This window comes from Lithobates pipiens, unplaced genomic scaffold (assembly GCF_037356315.1).
Source record: "Lithobates pipiens isolate NorthernLeopardFrog02 unplaced genomic scaffold, aLitPip1_a1.2 Scaffold_8, whole genome shotgun sequence".
Classification (NCBI taxonomy): domain Eukaryota; kingdom Metazoa; phylum Chordata; class Amphibia; order Anura; family Ranidae; genus Lithobates; species Lithobates pipiens.
In genome coordinates, this window is record NW_027507903.1 from 280,536,229 (window position 1) to 280,554,896 (window position 18,668).

At 46.1% G+C, this 18,668-nt stretch overlaps 1 protein-coding gene across 1 annotated transcript in view; it reads left to right on the top strand.

Moving 5' to 3' along the window:
- GLT8D2 (glycosyltransferase 8 domain containing 2) overlaps window positions 1-18,668 on the top strand; it is a 72,427-nt gene that overhangs the window by 35,111 nt on the left and 18,648 nt on the right. Inside the window, exons 8-10 of the mRNA XM_077472123.1 lie at window positions 8,738-8,850; window positions 9,671-9,837; window positions 12,763-12,875. Of these exons, the coding sequence (XP_077328249.1) occupies window positions 8,738-8,850; window positions 9,671-9,837; window positions 12,763-12,875 (393 nt within the window). The remainder of the gene's footprint in view (window positions 1-8,737; window positions 8,851-9,670; window positions 9,838-12,762; window positions 12,876-18,668) is intronic.

Genomic DNA, 18,668 nt, shown 5'->3' on the forward strand with positions numbered 1-18,668 from the left:
TTCAGCACTTCTGGCGTTAAAGTGGAACTAAATGTACAAAACAAAAGTTTGAGAACACAATGTCTCGTCTCTCCATACCAGAAAAGGAACATGGAATACCATTACTTCATGCCCCTACACAAACCCACATTTGTATTTTTTGCCCATAAGCTAGCTACATGCAATATCCCAAAACCCACAAGGCGGGTATAAAACCTTAGCAGAGGTCCACCCCCATATACCCTCTTGTCACATCCCTGTCCCTTTTTGTTTTACCCCATTTCACTATACCATCCTGGTTCTATGTAGCACCCATGTTCAAACTTTCCTTTCCCCCTTCTCATATCTATAATAATCCCTTTCCCAACCCAACCCCCAATACACACCTGGTGCTTCAAGCATCTATATGGGCGCAAGCCCACCATACCTCACTGGACATTCGGGCCTAAGGAATTACACTTGGGTTCCAAAAAACCTAGCCTTACTTGTCTCTCCCATCTACAAATGGTTCAAGCTACTTATTTCTTATCTTCTGGCCTAACACACTGAATGCAAACAATAACATTTTGCATAGGACAACATGGGAGCATATCCAAATCTACTGCACCCCATACTTTTCTAGAGGAAACCTTAGCTTTTTATTAAGCCTGTTAATATGTCTTGTCACCTTAACCTAATTCTATGCCTTAGCAACCTATACACCCATCTATGTACAGTATGTGCTGATAAATATAAGATTTATTTTGGAATATTGATGTACTTTTGAAAGTACAATAAAATAATTATGAAGTTAAAAAAAAACATGAGTTTCATGCCTCGGTGCATGCTAAGCATAATACTTGTTTGTTACAGTACGTTTCTGAAATAAAAAAATTGGAAATTGTGATTGTGATCATAGCAGCTTCTCTTAAAGAGATTGTATAATGCATAATTGCAGTGTGTGCCATAAAGTATTTTTTATGCTTTCTATTTCATATTTTTGTTGTTATCTTAAGTAAAGACGTTTGAAGATTAACCAGCTGACTTATCCCATTTAACACAAGAACAACCATGGTGTAGCACTGCAAAAGCCAGCATATGTAAATAGCAAATATGATTGACACCATGTAAATACAGTATATTGTATAAAATTATTATATTATTATTTTTAATTCCAAAAAAGTTGTGAACCTGTCTAAAATCTACAAAAACACGGAATACAATGATTTGCGAATCTCATATACCTATATTTCATTCACAATTAAAAATAGAAAACATCAAATGTTTAAACTGAGAAAATATACAATTTGCTTTCATTTCTTCTTTTTGGGGGTCCCCAGGTGGGTTATGCCATAATCTGCTAGTGTGCACAGCATATTAGCATATTATGGCAATAGGAGAAAAGCAAGGTGTGCCAAAAACTAAGTGCAGCAAAAGATGCAACGAATAGTATATTTAAATAAAATCAGTCCAATGGCTATTCACACTAATGCCCCGTACACACAATCAGACATTTCGACAACAAAATCCATCAGATTTTTTTTCCGACGGATGTTGGCTCAAACTTGTCTTGCATACACACGGTCGCAGAAAGTTGTCAGAAAATCCGATCATTCAGAACGAGGTGACGTAGAACATGTACGACGGGACTATAAAGATAGCCAATAGCTTTCATCTTGTAATTTATTCTGAGCATGCGTGGCACTTTGTCCATCGGAATTGTCTACACACGATCGGAATTTAAACGATCGTATTTTGTTGTCAGAAAATTTTAGATCCTGCTCTCAATCTTTGTGTGTTGGAAATTCCGACAGAAAAAGTCTGATGGAGCCCACACGTGATTGGATTTTCCGACAACACGATCCGATCGCACATTTTCCGTCGGAAAGTCCGACCGTGTGTACAGGGCATTATACTTACACTTATATAAAGATCAATAGGCATATTAGTATAATACTGTGGTCACTCAGCGTCATCAGTGGATGGTGGTGTGTAGATGTTAACACCAGAGGAGAGGAGAGGAACAACCAGCCAGACAGCCGTCTCGTTGTCTTGGAACCAGCATGGAATCTACTCTGAGTTGCATCAGAAGTGACATCAGGACATGGAGATAACGTTTCAAAGTATCCGGTTCTTCATCAGATCTAAATGGCAATAACATCTACACACCACCATCCACGGGGACCTGGGGACCTGCTGAGTGACCACATTATTATACTGTTATATGCCTATTGATCTTTATATTAGTGAGAGTAGCCATTTGGCTGATTTTAACTAAATATACCATTCGTTGCATTTTCTGCTGCACTTAGTTTTTGACACATCTTGCTTTTCTCCTGTTGTTCTTCCAGAGACTGCTTCGCTCTCAAGGGGGCTGCTACTAATGCTGCATACGTACAGAATACTCCCTGGACTTTATAGACTTTTAGTTATTTTATCAGTGTGTTTTGTTAGCCTCTCATGCGCCTTTCTATTTTGTCTTAGCATATTAAGGCACACTTACCTGTCAAACCGTGCCATCCAGAACTGCGCTGTGATCAATCTGGCAGGTCCCGGGTGCTCCCATCTTCGCCCAGTCTTCCTTCCAGGCTCTGTGCCTTTGGCCGCTTGAATGGCTGGATCGTGATGACATTACATTGAGGTGGCACAGATCAGGGCCATAAATGTTAACTGAGCTGCACATGCATGGCTCAGTGTATATGACGGCTGACAGGTAAGCGGAAGCATTTTCGATAGAAGAGCCTGATAGTGTCTCGTCTGTCATTAATACCCTGCCTGTCAGCAACTTTTCAAAAAACAAAGTTTACTACCGCTTTAAAAAAAAATAAGGTTATTTTTAAATGGCAGCAAGCCATCTCAAAAATATGGGACAGGGCACCAAACAAAAAGCTGGCAAAAAACAACCCTAATTCCAAAAAAGTTGGGTTGTATGAAGCAATTCTCTTTTAGCGGCAAATTTAAAAAACAAAAACACAAGACAAACATGAAAATATCAAAATATAGTAGAAAACACCTGTAGTAATTCCCTGAGGTGGTGAGCAGACGGTGCACTGGCTTGTGGTGTCAACCTAGCACCCAAGCAAACATGTAAATGAAAGAAAGCCAGCAGCTTGATCTTTCGCAATGAATACATTTAATAATCCAGGTGTGGAACCAAAACTACAGAGCTTACGCATTTCAGTGTGTATCCTTAATCATATCAATGGCATACCTGGATAAATAAATATATTCATTGCGGAAGATCGATTCTTTCATCTAAACAAAAAAAAATTATTTTAGAATTAGTTTAAATACTATACTTACAAATCCTCCCTCTTTCTGCCCAAGGTACGTGTAAGAGAAGTCCGGCTCACAGACACGCATCCGCGCACAAGCATGGCTACACCAGTGTGTGTACAAAGAGGAACTTGTACTGGCGCATGCGCTGGCGTGCACAGGCACGCGCCAATGCGTGCACACGGGTGCGTGCCAATGCACGGGTGTGCACACGGGTGGGCGCCAAGCAGCCTATTTAAACTGAACACTGACACATGAACATTGCTGAGTGGTCTTTCAGCTAGTGCTTGTTTACCTGATCTATTCCAGTTTCCTGTATCTGATCCGGCTTCAACTGACCCTTCTCCTTGACCTCCACCTGCCTACCTGATCCCGGCTTGTGTTTGACTCTGCTTCAGCCTGATGTTCCTGTACTTTCTGTGTACCGAACCCGACCTGTGTCCCATCTCTGCCTCTCCCTGCTCTGTCCGACTGTTGATGACCTCCTGGCTTTCGTCCCATCTACGCCTCCATCTGCTGACCCAGCGATACAGAGCTCCGGTTCTCAGAGCCTGCCCAGCGCTCTTCAGCCACCTGGTTCCTGCCAAGGTCCAGCCAGCACCATCGCCTTCTTCTCGAGTAAACTCAGTCTTGCGGAGAAGAACAACGATGTGGGTGACCGAGAATTACGAGCCATAAAAACAACCCTAGAAGCATGGCATTATTTACTGGAAGGAGCAGCATACCCCATTTTGATCTTTACCAATCACAAAAACCTTGAGTATCTTAGAACTGCCAGACGATTGAGGCCACATCAAGCCAGGTGGGCACTGTTCTTTTCCCGTTTCTCCTTCCACATTACCTTCAGACCGGGTTCCAAGAATAGAAAACCCGATGCGTTATCACCCATGTATCCTGAAGAGGAAGGAAACTTGGACCTAGATACATCGGCCCTTTTCTGTCAAAAGGCAGATCAATCCTGCTGCCTATGAGCTCTCACTCCCAGAGACTTACAGGATTCATCCCGTTTTCCACGTCTCCCTACTAAAGACTGCAAGGTTAGACCCTTTTCCTTGCCGTGAGTCAGGTCCGTCCGCATCTACTATTATCGACAGTAACAAGGAATATGAGGTCGAGACGATTAGGAAGACAAGGAGCGTGATCTAGTTTCTAATCAAGTGGAAAGGCTAAGGGCCTGAAGACAACTCTTGGGAACCAGAGACCAACCTTCATGCTATGAGACTGATACAGGCATTTTTCAAGGCTCACCCCGAAAAGTGGTTACAGATGGGTATCCAGAGCTTGCCCATTGGGGGGGCAATGTAAGAGAAGTCCGGCTAACAGACGCACATCTGCACACAAGCACGGGGGTACACCAGTGTGTGTACAAAGAGGGACTTGCATTGGCGCATGCGCGGGCAAGCACACAGGTGCGTGCCAATATGCGTGTGCATGTATGGGCACCAAGTAGCGTAATTAAACTGAACACTGACACATGAACATTGCTGAATGGTCTTTCAGCTAGTGCTTGTTTACTTGATCTGTTCCAGCTTCCTGTATCTGACCCAGCTTCACCTGGACCTTCTCCTTGACCTCCGCCTGCCTACTTGATCCCGGCTTGTGTTTGACTCTGCTTCTGCCTAATGTTCCTGTACCTTGCTGCCCGTCTGTGTACCAAACCCGGCCTGCCTCTGCCTCTCGTCTCGGTACCCGATCTGTCCGGCTGTTGATGACCTCCTGGCTTTCGTCCCGGCTACGTCTCCATTTTCTGACCCAGCGATACAGAGGTCCGGTTCTCAAAGACTGCCCAGCGCTCTTCAGCCACCTGGTTCCTGCCAAGGTCCAGTCAGCACCATCCACTACATCGGCCCTCATGCCACTCTGTGTCCTTCACTCCCTGTCAATACTACCAGGGGTGTCGGACATGAGTTGCAAGAGAAGCCCCTTTCTCCAGCTCTATCTCCACCAGGTACGTGACAGTATGTCATATGACGTCCTTGACTTTGCTGGGGTATATCTGAATGATTCCTGCAGGTACAGGTATTGTTCAGATATCAGCTTTTTCAGTCAGCGATTCCCTACACCATAAGAACAATCATAGCGGCTGTTCCACTGCTTGATCATCATTTTATTGGCAATGAGAGGGGATGCTCCCCCTCCTGCCTCCCACCGATGCGTCTACCGACTCACCGCTTCCATTGGTGAGTCAGAGACAGGATCCACTGGCCCTGAATGGTGACCATAGAGATTTCTGGAGGACCAGATGGTTCCCAGTGTCTCTATGATCGTTCAGAGGCTGGGCGCGTGATGTTATGACGTCACGCTCGGCCTCTGCATTCAAACAAATGGTGCCATCTCGGCTGGGAAGCCGAGATCGTTTTACTTTTATTTTTTATTTTGGCTTCCCAGCCTAGAGGTGAGATATCTCACTGTGAAGAGGACTGATCATGCCATATTCCTATTACAAGGGATGTAATAGCACTTGTTCTGTGGTCTCGCTCGCATGAATGAATAAATGAATGAATTAAATACTTGTATAGCGCACAATGCGAACTGAATCGCCTCACAGAAGCGAACACATACTTAAGTCTCACCCACATATGAAAATGGTGTTCAAACCACAAATGTGAGGTCAGGGGCGGATCCAGAGTCTAATCTCGGGAGGGGCACTGCTATAAAATATGTTTTTTGGGGGGCAATTTATATGGGAAATGGCTGGTATTGGCGCTTCAATCATTATGGCACCATGGTTGTTATGGTGTCAGGATGATTGAAGCGCATTATTTCTATTAATACATTGTAATATAAAATTAAATGGTTCAACTCACCATAATGCAGAATCAGTGGGAGCCCTGAGGATGTCACTTGCCATGTCGCCTGCCACCAAATGTGGATTGTCACTTGTCACCAAATGCGGATTGTTACTTGCCACGTCACCTGCCACACATTGCGGATTGTCACTTGCCACGTAGCCTGCCACACATTGCAGATTGCCACTTGCCATGTCACCTGCCACACATTGCGGATTGTCACTTGCCACGTCGCCTGCCACCAGATGCGGATTGCCACGTAGCCTGCCACACATTGCGGATTGCCACTTGCCACGTCACCTGCCACACATTGCGGATTGTCACTTGCCAAGTTGCCTGACCCACATTGCGGATTGCCACTTGCCACGTCACCTGCCACACATTGGGGATTGTCACTTGCCACGTCACCTGCCACACATTGCGGATTGTGACTTGCCACGTCACCTGCCACACATTGCGGATTGTCACTTGCCACGTCGCCTGCCACCAGATGCGGATTGCCACGTAGCCTGCCACACATTGCGGATTGCCACTTGCCACGTCACCTGCCACACATTGCGGATTGTCACTTGCCAAGTTGCCTGACCCACATTGCGGATTGCCACTTGCCACGTCACCTGCCACACATTGGGGATTGTCACTTGCCACGTCACCTGCCACACATTGCGGATTGTCACTTGCCACGTTGCCTGCCACACATTGCGGATTGCCACTTGCCACGTCACCTGCCACACATTGGGGATTGTCACTTGCCATGTCACCTGCCACACATTGCGGATTGTGACTTGCCACGTCACCTGCCACACATTGCGGATTGTCACTTGCCACGTCGCCTGCCACCAGATGCGGATTGCCACGTAGCCTGCCACACATTGCGGATTGCCACTTGCCACGTCACCTGCCACACATTGCGGATTGTCACTTGCCAAGTTGCCTGACCCACATTGCGGATTGCCACTTGCCACGTCACCTGCCACACATTGGGGATTGTCACTTGCCACGTCACCTGCCACACATTGCGGATTGTCACTTGCCACGTTGCCTGCCACACATTGCGGATTGCCACTTGCCACGTCACCTGCCACACATTGGGGATTGTCACTTGCCACGTCACCTGCCACACATTGCGGATTGTGACTTGCCACGTCACCTGCCACACATTGCGGATTGTCACTTGCCACGTCGCCTGCCACCAGATGCGGATTGCCACGTAGCCTGCCACACATTGCGGATTGCCACTTGCCACGTCACCTGCCACACATTGCGGATTGTCACTTGCCAAGTTGCCTGACCCACATTGCGGATTGCCACTTGCCACGTCACCTGCCACACATTGGGGATTGTCACTTGCCACGTCACCTGCCACACATTGCGGATTGTGACTTGCCACGTCACCTGCCACACATTGCGGATTGCCACGTCACCTGCCACACATTGCGGATTGTCACTTGCCACGTTGCCTGCCACACATTGCGGATTGCCACTTGCCACGTCACCTGCCACACATTGCGGATTGTCACTTGCCACGTTGCCTGCAACATATTGCGGATTGCCACGTAGCCTGCCACACATTGCGGATTGTCACTTGCCACGTCACCTGCCACACATTGCGGATTGCCACTTGCCACGTAGTCTGCCACACATTGCGGATTGCCACTTGCCACGTAGCCTGCCACACATTGCGGATTGTCACCTACTGGTGGTCTTTTGTTGGGTTACAGAGTGAACATAGGCAGCAGAGAGATGATGCAATCTCTCTGCTGCACACAGCTTCCTACACAGTGAGGGCGGAACTGGACGGATGCAGGGCAGTGAGAGATGATGTCATCTCCCTGCTCCCCTGCCTGCTGGCTTCCTGATTGGCCAGCAGCCCTCCTAAGCCGCCCAGCTGCCCCCCCCTCACCCGTCCACTCAGCGCGGGTACCCGCGGAACCGGACGCGCGGGTACCCGCGGAACCGGCCGCGATTGGACCCGCGGAACCGGCCCGCGGGTACCCGCGGAACCGGCCGCGATTGGAGCCGCGGAACCGGCCGCGGGTACCCGCGGAACCGGCCGCGATTGGACCCGCGGAACCGGCCCGCGGGTACCCGCGGAACCGGCCGCGATTGGACCCGCGGAACCGGCCGTTCTGTCATCAGCTGGCGGTATTCTCGGAGGGGGCAATTGACCCGTTGCCCCCCCCCTGGATCCGCCCCTGTGTGAGGTATTGCTGCGAACGTTAGAGCGAGAGCAACAATTACAGCCCTAGACCTCCTCTGTAACTCAAAATATATAACAAGTAAAACATGTTAAAGCATTGCCTATGAGGTTTTTTAAGTACCGAAGTTTGGTGCCATTCCACGAGCGTGTGCAAATTTGAAGCATGACATGTTATGAATCTATTTACTCGGCATAACTTCATCTTTCACATTATGCAAAAAAATTGGGCTAACTTTAATGTTTTGTTTTTTTGTAAAGCATGAAACAGTTTTTTCCCCCAAAAAAGTGTTCGAAAAATTGCTGCGCAAATACCGTGTGAGATAAAAAGTTGCAATGACCGCCATTGTATTCTCTATGTCTTCGCTAAAAAAAACATATATATAATGTTTGGGGGGTTCTATGGAATTGTCTAGCAAAAAAATATGAATTTTACATGTAGGAGAGAAATGTCAGACTTGGCCTGGGTGGGAAGTGGTTAAATTTACTCGACCATTTTTGTTTTCATCGTTCACAGGTGATATTCAAGAACTTTATGACACAGAATTATCAAGGGGGCATGTTGCTGCATTTTCTGATGATTGTGACTTACCATCACTACGAGAAATTGCCATGAAAATAGGAATACAGGTACTAGGACAATGTCCAAAATTCACAGTTCTTTAAAAGGATCTAATGCATTTTCTTCCTCTACGATCCTGTTAATAGTGCATTCCTTCTGCTGTTGAAAAACTCCTTCTGTCATGTATTCCATAACTGTTAAACATTGTCGTTGACCAATCCAATGATAGTTTCAGCCTATTTTAAAAGTGCCATGTTTAAGGCTTTAGTCTTGCGCGTCTTCCTACAGTACAATCCAGCAGTGCAACCAAAGTTGTGGCAGATTCCAGCTCTCTGAATCTCACTATGATAAACTTTTTAATTCAGACCTGCAGGTTAGGCTAATATGAGTGGTGGATATTTTACCTATCCAAAACTCCCTTAAAGTAATATCCCCCCCCCCCCCCCCCCCTGTCAAAAAAAAAGTAATACATTGTAGCTTACCAATTGCTAGATGTGGTGACTCCAATTGTTTCTGTTTTTTTTTTTTCACCTGGTGATCCAGCCGCTTCTTTACCAGACCAAGCTGTCCAGCAAAAGTGGTACCTTGAGGATTGACACAAACAATTTACCACTCACAGGTGTCATATTTTACTGATTTATGTTAAACCTTTTTTACAAAATGCCTTTAACACTTTCAGTGCAGGGCGAAGCCCTAAACATTTTATAATTTTTCATTTGAATTAGTTGCTCAAAGTTGAGATTTAACAATAGGTCTCGAGGTACATGGGCAACAGAAGGATTTAACTACTTTGGGGTTTAGACAAAGATACCCAACAAAACATAAAAACATAAACGGTGTTCGTTTGCCAAAGCACAGTGGTCATTAGTCATGTGTTTTCTCTTGCAGAACAGTTTAATGGGATTTCTAGACTACAGGAAGAAGTCTATTCAGAAGCTGGGCATAAGCCCTAGCACTTGTTCCTTTAACCCAGGAGTATTTGTAGCCAACATGACTGAGTGGAGGCAACAGCACATCACAAAGAAACTGGAAAAATGGATGAAGAAAAATGTGGAGTAAGTCACCTAACGCATGCCAAATAGCCTTAACTCTTGGAAAATTATCCCTTGAAGTGGGGCTGTACCCACACTGCATGGGTTACCTGCAGGGCAGGACTTAGGGTGGTGGGGGCCCCTGGGCTTGAGTCACTTTCGGGGGGCCTACCTTCTATACAATACCGTATTTATCGGCGTATAACACGTGCTGGCGTATAACATGCACCCCAAGTTTAGGAGGGAATTTTAAGGAAAGAACTTTTAGGAGAGAAGTTTAAGGAAAAAACTTACATTTAAATGCCCATCATTGCAGCCTTATCAGTGTCCATCTGCAGCCTTGTCCAGTGTCATTTGCAGCCTTGTCATTGCAGTCTTGGAGTTTAAAAATGGCAACACCAAGATACAGAGTCCTGTGTATCTGGGTGGCTTTCGGGTCCTCTCTGCGGCTCTCGGGTCCTCTCGCAGTCCTGAGCAGAACCGAGTGTAGCAGAGTGTACTCGGCTCGGCTCACAGTCACACCTAGTCCCTATGTTATGTCCATCATAGGGCGGGACTGGGCATGACTGTGAGCACACTCGGCTATGTATCTCAACGGGGTCCACAGGGGCACCCTATTGGGCGGGGCCCATGGGCTTGAGCCCAGTCAAGCCCAATGGTAAGTCCGGCCCTGGTTACCTGCTCCTTTAGTCTAGGGAAGCACTTACTCAAACCTCTGCCCCCCGGTAGACAGTCCCCCCCCCCTGCGATGTGATTGGACTGTCCATCATCATTAGGACATAATTGGATCCTGCATCGGTCTTGAAGACATCAGGACCTTAGACCACCGGAGAATGTAGAAGAAAATGTTGTGGGAATTGGTCTATCAGTGCGGAGGAGCAGAGGAGCAGAGGACCAGATAAGTAGATCTTCTTTTCTATGTCCCCTAGTACTAAATGAGCAATCAATAATTGCAGTGCAGGCACGGCTCCACTGCAGGGGATCATATTTAGGTTTCCCAGTGTTGAGCTTTAATATATATCATGTCAATAACAAAATTTAAGATTCACTGCTCAAAAAAATGAAATAAACATTTTTTATCAGAGTATAGCATCAAGTCAATTTAACTCCTGTTATATTGATCTGGTCAGTTAAGTAGCAGAGGGGGTTGTTAATCAGATTCAGCTGCTTTGGTGTTAATGAAATTAACAACAGGTGCAATAGATGGGCAACAATGAGACAACCTCCAAAACAGGAACGGTTTTACAGGTGGAGGCCACTGACATTTTTTTCCCTACTAATCTTTTCTGACAATTTTTATTACTAGTTTTGCATTTGCATTACAAGTGACTAGTCCTTTATCCTCTCTCTGCCTTTATAGGCGCAGTGTCCTGAGTTTAGTTTCCCTTTAAGTGTTATGTGTCATATTCTTATGTTAAGGCAGTGTATTTAGTTTTAATGGACTATCAACACAGTGCAATGCATGTTTTAATGGACATCATTTGGAGCCCCTCCTTCTATTTTTTGTTGGCAACTTCAGTGGCGGGTGGTGCTCCATTTTTTTGGTGGGGCAGACAAAGCACCTGACACCCCCCGTTTGGTGAGTCGATTAATGAAAACCCCCCACCCCCCCTTGTCGCTTGGTCACTCACCCAACAAGCCCCCCCCACTTGCCCATCCACCCACCAGCCCCGCACTTACCCCATCCAGGTCACGGGCAGCTTCGGCGGCTTCCTCCCTGCTTCTGCTCCTGGCCAGTCAATACAATTGCGTCTCCTCTCGAATATTAATTCACTATTGTTACACAAGTGGGCGGGCTCGGGGTGCAGTGCTCTGCGCCCCAAGCCCACCCTTTTTGAAGCCAGACTCTAATCATGTGCTTAAAAAAAAAAACTTCATGCATCTGGTGCCCTACATGTAAAGTAGTGGCCGGGCGCAACGATTAGGGAGGAGGTGCCCCTATTATAGCGGCCACCCCTGGTACCCTTTATCCTTATGGATCAAGAGTGGTGGGAAGCCAAATGACATAGGAGTCCTGCATTTTCTTTATTGACACAAATGAATATTGACCTTTATACATGCAAGGTCCAACTATCTGGTGAGTCTTCAACTTGAACATCTAGTGGCGCTTAGTGTTCATCATAGAAGTTGACATTTTAATCACCGATTTCTTGATATAGAGATTGGTCAATCTGCAAAAGTTTATGACTGGACATTTATTTTATTATATTTATTGAGGATATGGTAGGTAAATGGCAAATGCACGACACTGATTTTGGATTTTGACAGTTTCTTTTATAGCGCTGCAATTTACATTTAAATTTAAAGTGGATGTAAACCCTCATATATACCCAGTGAAGTGAACAGCCTCAGTTGATACTCAGAGATGAAACAAATCATCCTACATACGTTTTTATGTATAGCTGCAGTCTTCAGCTTTATATACTGTTTAGAAAGTACAGGTCCTGTTAGAATTTTCTCTTCCTGATTCACCTGTGGGTGTGGGTTATTTGCTTACACTGGGAGACAGATGATTGGAGGAAAGGCACACACCCCCTTTTCACATTGGCAGAGACTTGCAGAGCTGTGCTGTGAATAGACCAGCTCTCTGCTAATCTATTTATAGCACCCACCCTGACACAAAATTCAAGCTGGTTTTATCACAGTTGACAGAGAACTTGTCAGAAGTTATCATGCTGATAACAGAAGAACGGCGCAAGAGAAAGCCACGGGACTTAGGGCTTTGGAGATTAAGATAAGAAAATTGGATTTACATCCACTTTAACAGTTGCCAAACTGTTACTGCAAGTGAATCAATCACAATTGTTTAAAACACATGTCCCAGGAAGATACAATGCAGTGAATGTTTGGTGAATGTCTCATTTCACTGCTTTATAAATATACTCTGTAGTGAGTATGAAAAAGATCAATCCCCAGACAGTTTATTAGCAACACTGTGCTTTCTTTCAGGGAGAATCTCTACAGCAGTACTGTTGGAGGAGGTGTAGCTACTCCTCCCATGCTTATCGTTTTCCATGATAAATATTCCCCAATCACTCCAAACTGGCACATCAGACATCTGGGTGAGTATACTCTGTCATTTCATTATGCAGGAATGCTATTTAGGTAAATGATGTAACTTTTATACAAAATTCAATAACATTTAAATAAATTTAAACCAATCTGTTACATTTTAAACATTTAGATGAACTATGCTACCCACCCAAATATTTGTAATTTTGTTCACCCCCTCTTGTAATTCTCACCCTTACAACAATGTGTAGCCAGAGGGTGAACTCCAGGCAGAAAAAAATCCCAGTTGATGCAGATATGTTAATGAAAAAAAGTATTTTTTAAAAGGAACTAGTGTAAATACGTGAATTTGACCTCTTGCTATTCCCTATACAGCAAAGCTCAAGTTGGGGAGGGAAGTGCAGCACCAGGGGCCAGCTTGTTGTGCTCCAGTGCTTATATGCTAACAGGAAGCATGTTGATAGAAAAAGAGAGTGACCAGGAGCAGGGCCATCTTTAATACTGATTGGACCCTGGGCAAACCTTTTTTTAATTTTGCCCTCTACTTGCTCTGAGACATACAATAAACAGCAGGTAGACTCCAAATCAGTTTACTGAATCAGATCATGCAGCGCGGTTACAGAGTATCATTACTGGAAATACATCCCTAGTAAATGGGCCAAATTGGGTAAAAATTTTTATAAGGTATGCGACAGAGCCACGGGATATACATACAACTAAATTATGAGGGAAAGGACAGTCTGCTACAGCAAAATTGCTTGCCAACTTGTGGAGTTTCTATTCGACACATTTCCTCCACTATTCCGCCCAGCGCTGTATTTTGGTCTAGGCCAACAAGGCCCAGGCCTGGGGCGGCACTTTACTTTGAGGGGGGGCAGCAAAAAAAGCTTCCCCCTGCATGAAACCCCCCAAGCCTCCACTGCGCTGCTGAGCTGTAGATCAGAGCAGTATGACCGTCATCTTGGGCAGGGAGAAGTAGCGGCTCCGTCAGTAAGCTGGGCCCTGCACCAATCCAGAGGCAGTTGAATGTCACGTGCAGCAGCACAAGAGGGGTCTGCATGAATGGGAAGTCTGGGCAGGTGAGGATGCTGGACAAGCTGTATGAGTCTAATGGGTTTATGACTGTCTTTGCGGGGGCGGGGGAGAGATCTCCTGGACGAGAGGAAGATGTTGAGATGATTGGTCGGGAAGATAACTGTCAGTACCAACACAGATGTCACCAGGTGAGGCTGACAAGACTGCAGAGCACAGAGATGACAAGCAGAGACAGTGCCCAGGACAGCTTGCTCTGGATTCTGTTACATGCAGAATACCATTGATTGATAATGAATAGATGTCTCTGGGTCTAACAGGTGGGATACTGGTGCCTGAGTGTTGCTGTCATTATGGCGTGCCTGGGCCCTCCAAAGAGCCTATTGCCAGCTCTAATTTCTTTAAATTTATTGGCACATCTAGTTCCGCTCTAATTTCCAATGGTATTGTGGGCATTTGAGAAGAGTAGACATACTCATCCATTAGATTTGAGATCTCTTAGTCAAAGGTAAGTTATAAAGAGATGCATAGTCCCGAAAGGCTTTCGATATTTGCTTTGGTAAGGTGATCTTCTGCTCATTTGAAGTCATAATATAAGGTATATATGATTCAAGTCGGAGTTCTCTGATGCATCTGGCTAGATTTTTCCCACATTTATCCCCATATTCATAACTAATCTTCCTGTGCCTCTGTATGGCCGCTTTGGCTTTATAGCTTAATAAATCATTAATCTGAATGCAAAGTGTAGTCAGTTCCTGTTCTAGAATAAGGGAAGGTGCATGTTATGCTGAGATTCAGTCATTTGAAGCTTAGTCAATAAAGAATTTAATTGTTTCTCCCTCTCTTTTTTAAGTCTGGATCCGTGTTTAATAAGAACACCTCTGATCACTGTTTTATGGGCCTCCCAGACCATACCCGGACTACTTTCTGGAATTTGATTCGTCTGAAAGTATAAAGGCAGTTCTAATTTCTGAAAGTATTTCTGAATTTTGAAGAAGGCTTTCATTTAACTTCCATACACGTGGTTTCTGAGAGGTAGCTTGCAACAGAGTGTATGAAAGTAAAATGGGAGCATGATCCGACAGCGTAATCGACCCAATGGAGGTTTCCCGAACCGCATGTAAATTAGCGTGGTCGATCAAAAAATAGTCGATTCTCGAATACGTTTTTTGAGGAGAAGAGTAAAATGAATAGTCACTTTCTCCAAAATGTTGGAGTCGCCATACATCAATTAACTGAGCATTATATATAGATTGTGTGATTCGCTTGTGGGTGCTTATAGGGATAGAGGATGAACTCGAGGATGTATCTACTTTGGGGTTCAGTGTAACATTAATGTCGCCCCCTAGAATCAATTACCCTCTCTAAAGTCGAATAACTTGGTCAATATTTGACAAATAAAAATCTCCTGATGATCATTAGGCGCATAAATTGTTGCCGTCACACGCACGCCACTTAGGAGGCCTTTTACAAATGCAAACCGACCTCCTGTATCCAGCAAAATTGTAAAACAAGTACAAGGGAGTTTACTAGACATCAGAACTGATACCCCTTTAGATTTAACCACCTTATTGGTGGAATGGTGGAATACATATTATTTACCCCTTTATGGTGGAGGGTAAAACAAATCCTAATGCCTGAACACAATTTGGCAACTTTGACATATGTTAATAAAACTGTACATATTGCAATTACTTGTGTTTTCAGGTGGATTATACTCAGGGGTCAAGTCCTGTGGAAAAAAGTGTGGAAACTTACCCAAGATTCCCCCTCCCCACCTCAAAAAACAAATGCATCCCCATCCCCGCCCAGAATTATCTGCATCCCTTTCCACTATATATCCCCATCCCCTCCCAGCATCATCCATACCTCTCCACAATGTATCCCCACCCCCCACCCAGAATTATCTCCATCCCTCTCCACAATGTCTCCCTACCCAGCATCATCCATCCCTCTCCACCATGTATTCCCCACCCTCACCCAGAATTATCTCAATCCCTCTCCATAATGTATCCCCATCCCCAGGATGGATGATTGTCCCTGGGGATGGGGATACATTGTGGAGAGGGATGGACGATTGTCCCTGGGGATACATTGTGGAGAGGGATGGATGATTGTCCCTGGGGATGGGGATACATTGTGGAGAGGGATGGATAATTGTCCCTGGGGAAGGGGAAACATTGTGGAGAGAGATGGATGATTGTCCCTGGGGAGGGGGATACATTGTGGAGAGGGATGGAGATAATTCTGGGTGGGGGTGGGGATACATTATGGAGAGGGATGGATAATTGTCCCTGGGGATGGGGATACATTGTGGAGAGGGATGGATGATTGTCCCTGGGGATGGGGATACATTGTGGAGAGGGATGGATTATTTGTCCCTGGGGATGGGGATACATTGTGGAGAGGGATGGATGATTGTCCCTGGGGATGGGGATACATTGTGGAGAGGGATGGATGACTGTCCCTGGGGATGGGAAAACATTGTGGAGAGGGATGGATGATTTTCCCTGGGGAGGGTTATACATTGTGGAGAGGGATGGATGATTGTCCCTGGAGATGGGGATACATTGTGGAGAGGGATGGAGATAATTCTGGGTGGGGGTGGGGATACACCGTGGAGAGGGATGGATGATGCTCGGTGGGGATACATTGTGGAGAGGGATGGAGATAATTCTGGGTGGGGATACATTGTGGAGAGGGATGGATGATTCTGGGTGGGGATTCGGATGATGAAGTTGCATTGTGAAAATGGATGAGGATGACTCTGGGTAGTAATGAGAGTTACATAGCGAAGAGGCTCTCCACAATGAAACTCTCATCCCCACCCAAAGTCATCCTCATCCATTTTCACAATTCAGACATGATACAGGAGATGGTCAGAGAGTGAGGACATGCTACAGGAGATGGTCAGAGACAGCAGAAATACTACAGGAGATGGCCAGAGACTGCAGACATAGTACAGGAGATGGTCAGAGACTGAGAACATGATACAAGAGATGGTCAGAGACTGAGAACAGGATACAAGAGATGGTCAGAGACTGAGAACATGATACAAGAGATGGTCAGAGACTGCAGACATACTAGAAGATAGAAGAGCACTAGGGGGCCAGAGAGCACTGGAGCGGGGGGGGGGGGGCTGGAGAGCACCATGGGGGGCTGGAGAGCACTGGGGATCGGACAGCGTGGGGGGTGGAGAGCACTGGAGGAGCCGAAGGGCACTGGGGGAGCTGGAGAGCACTATGGGAGGTAGAGAGCACTGAGGATTAGAGAGCATGGGGGGTAGAGAGCACTGGAGATTGGAGAGCATAGGGGTAGAGAGCACTGCGGATTGGAGACTGTGGGGGGCAGTGAACACCGGGGGAGGGGGGTTGAAGAGCACTGGGGGGCGAACGGAGATAACTGGGGGAACTGAATAGCACTAGGGAGGAACTGGATAGAACTGGGGGGGCACATGGTGGCAGTGAGAACTCGCGGGGGTGTCAAAGATCATTGGGGAGTCGGAGAGCACTGGGGGGAACTGGAGAGCACTGAGGGGGAAAAGGAGCACAGGGGTGAACTGAAAATCACCAGGGAGAACTGGACAGCACTGGGGGGGGCACGGGGGGCGGAGAGCACTGGGGGGGGGGACTGGAAAGCACTGGGTGAGCACAGGGGGCAGAGAACACTGGGGGAGCTAAAGAGCATGGGAGGCAGCAACAGAATCTGGAGCTGGATAGGAGGAGTGGCGGGAGCAGTGGCATTTAGAGGAATTGATCTTTCCATAGTCCTCCTGCAGCCGCTAAATGCCTGCAAGAGGGAGAGGAAGAGAAGCAGGCATTGAGCGGTTGCAAGGGGGAATATGAAAAGATCAATTCTTCTAAATGCCGCTACTCCTTCTATCTAGACACACAGGGAGGCTGCTGCACGGTAAGCACCTACTTTTTCCCTGTCTGGCAGGCGACAACAGGTGATGGGATCGGGATCCATCGCAGCTCCTTCCCCCTTCACGTCATCATTGGGCAGCTGGGTAGTTTCAGCTCCCTGCCATGCCTGCTGAACCGAATAGGCAGGATGAGCAGCGTGGGGTGAAGGAGCAGCCCAGCTGCTTTCCCCACATGGACATACGGCATTTTGGGCAACTCTGAGCAGCGCCAGCCAAACACCCCCCAATCTGTGGCACCCCACTGATAGCAGCCACGTTCTGTAGGAGGGATGTAAACAGGAAAAAATGCAGGAACTCAGTTCCCATGCATTCCCGCAGCACTCGACCCCTGATTATAGTGCATTTTTTTTCAGGACAAATTGGACTTTCTTCTAATTGTAAATGGTAATAAATATCTCCTGATTTTTTAATCCCAAAGGAAATCTGGTCCCATGGCAAAATAATTGTAACAATAATCACAATCTAATTGATACTGCCACCCTAATATATAGTTGCATAGTTACATAGTTAGTCTGGTTGAAAAAAGACACCAGTCCATCCAGTTTAACCCACATAAAATAGAAAACCAAAAAAAAAAAAAAAACACACACACACACACACAAACAGAAAACTTCCGTATACACAATCCTATATCCACAGTTGATCCAGAGGAAGGCAAAAAAAACAAAAAAAAAACAGTAAGGCTGGGTTCACACATATGCTGGATGCAGCTTGCAGCAGGGGTCTGACGCATCCCTCTTCTACGTTTCAGGAATGAATCAGGCCCAAATTTTTGCCTGAATTCATACTGGAAACGGAGCTAAAGACGCACAGAACCCCTGTGCAATCTGCTCAGCAGCAGCCCCAGAGATATGTGAACCGACTCCATAGAGCGTCGTCACAATCT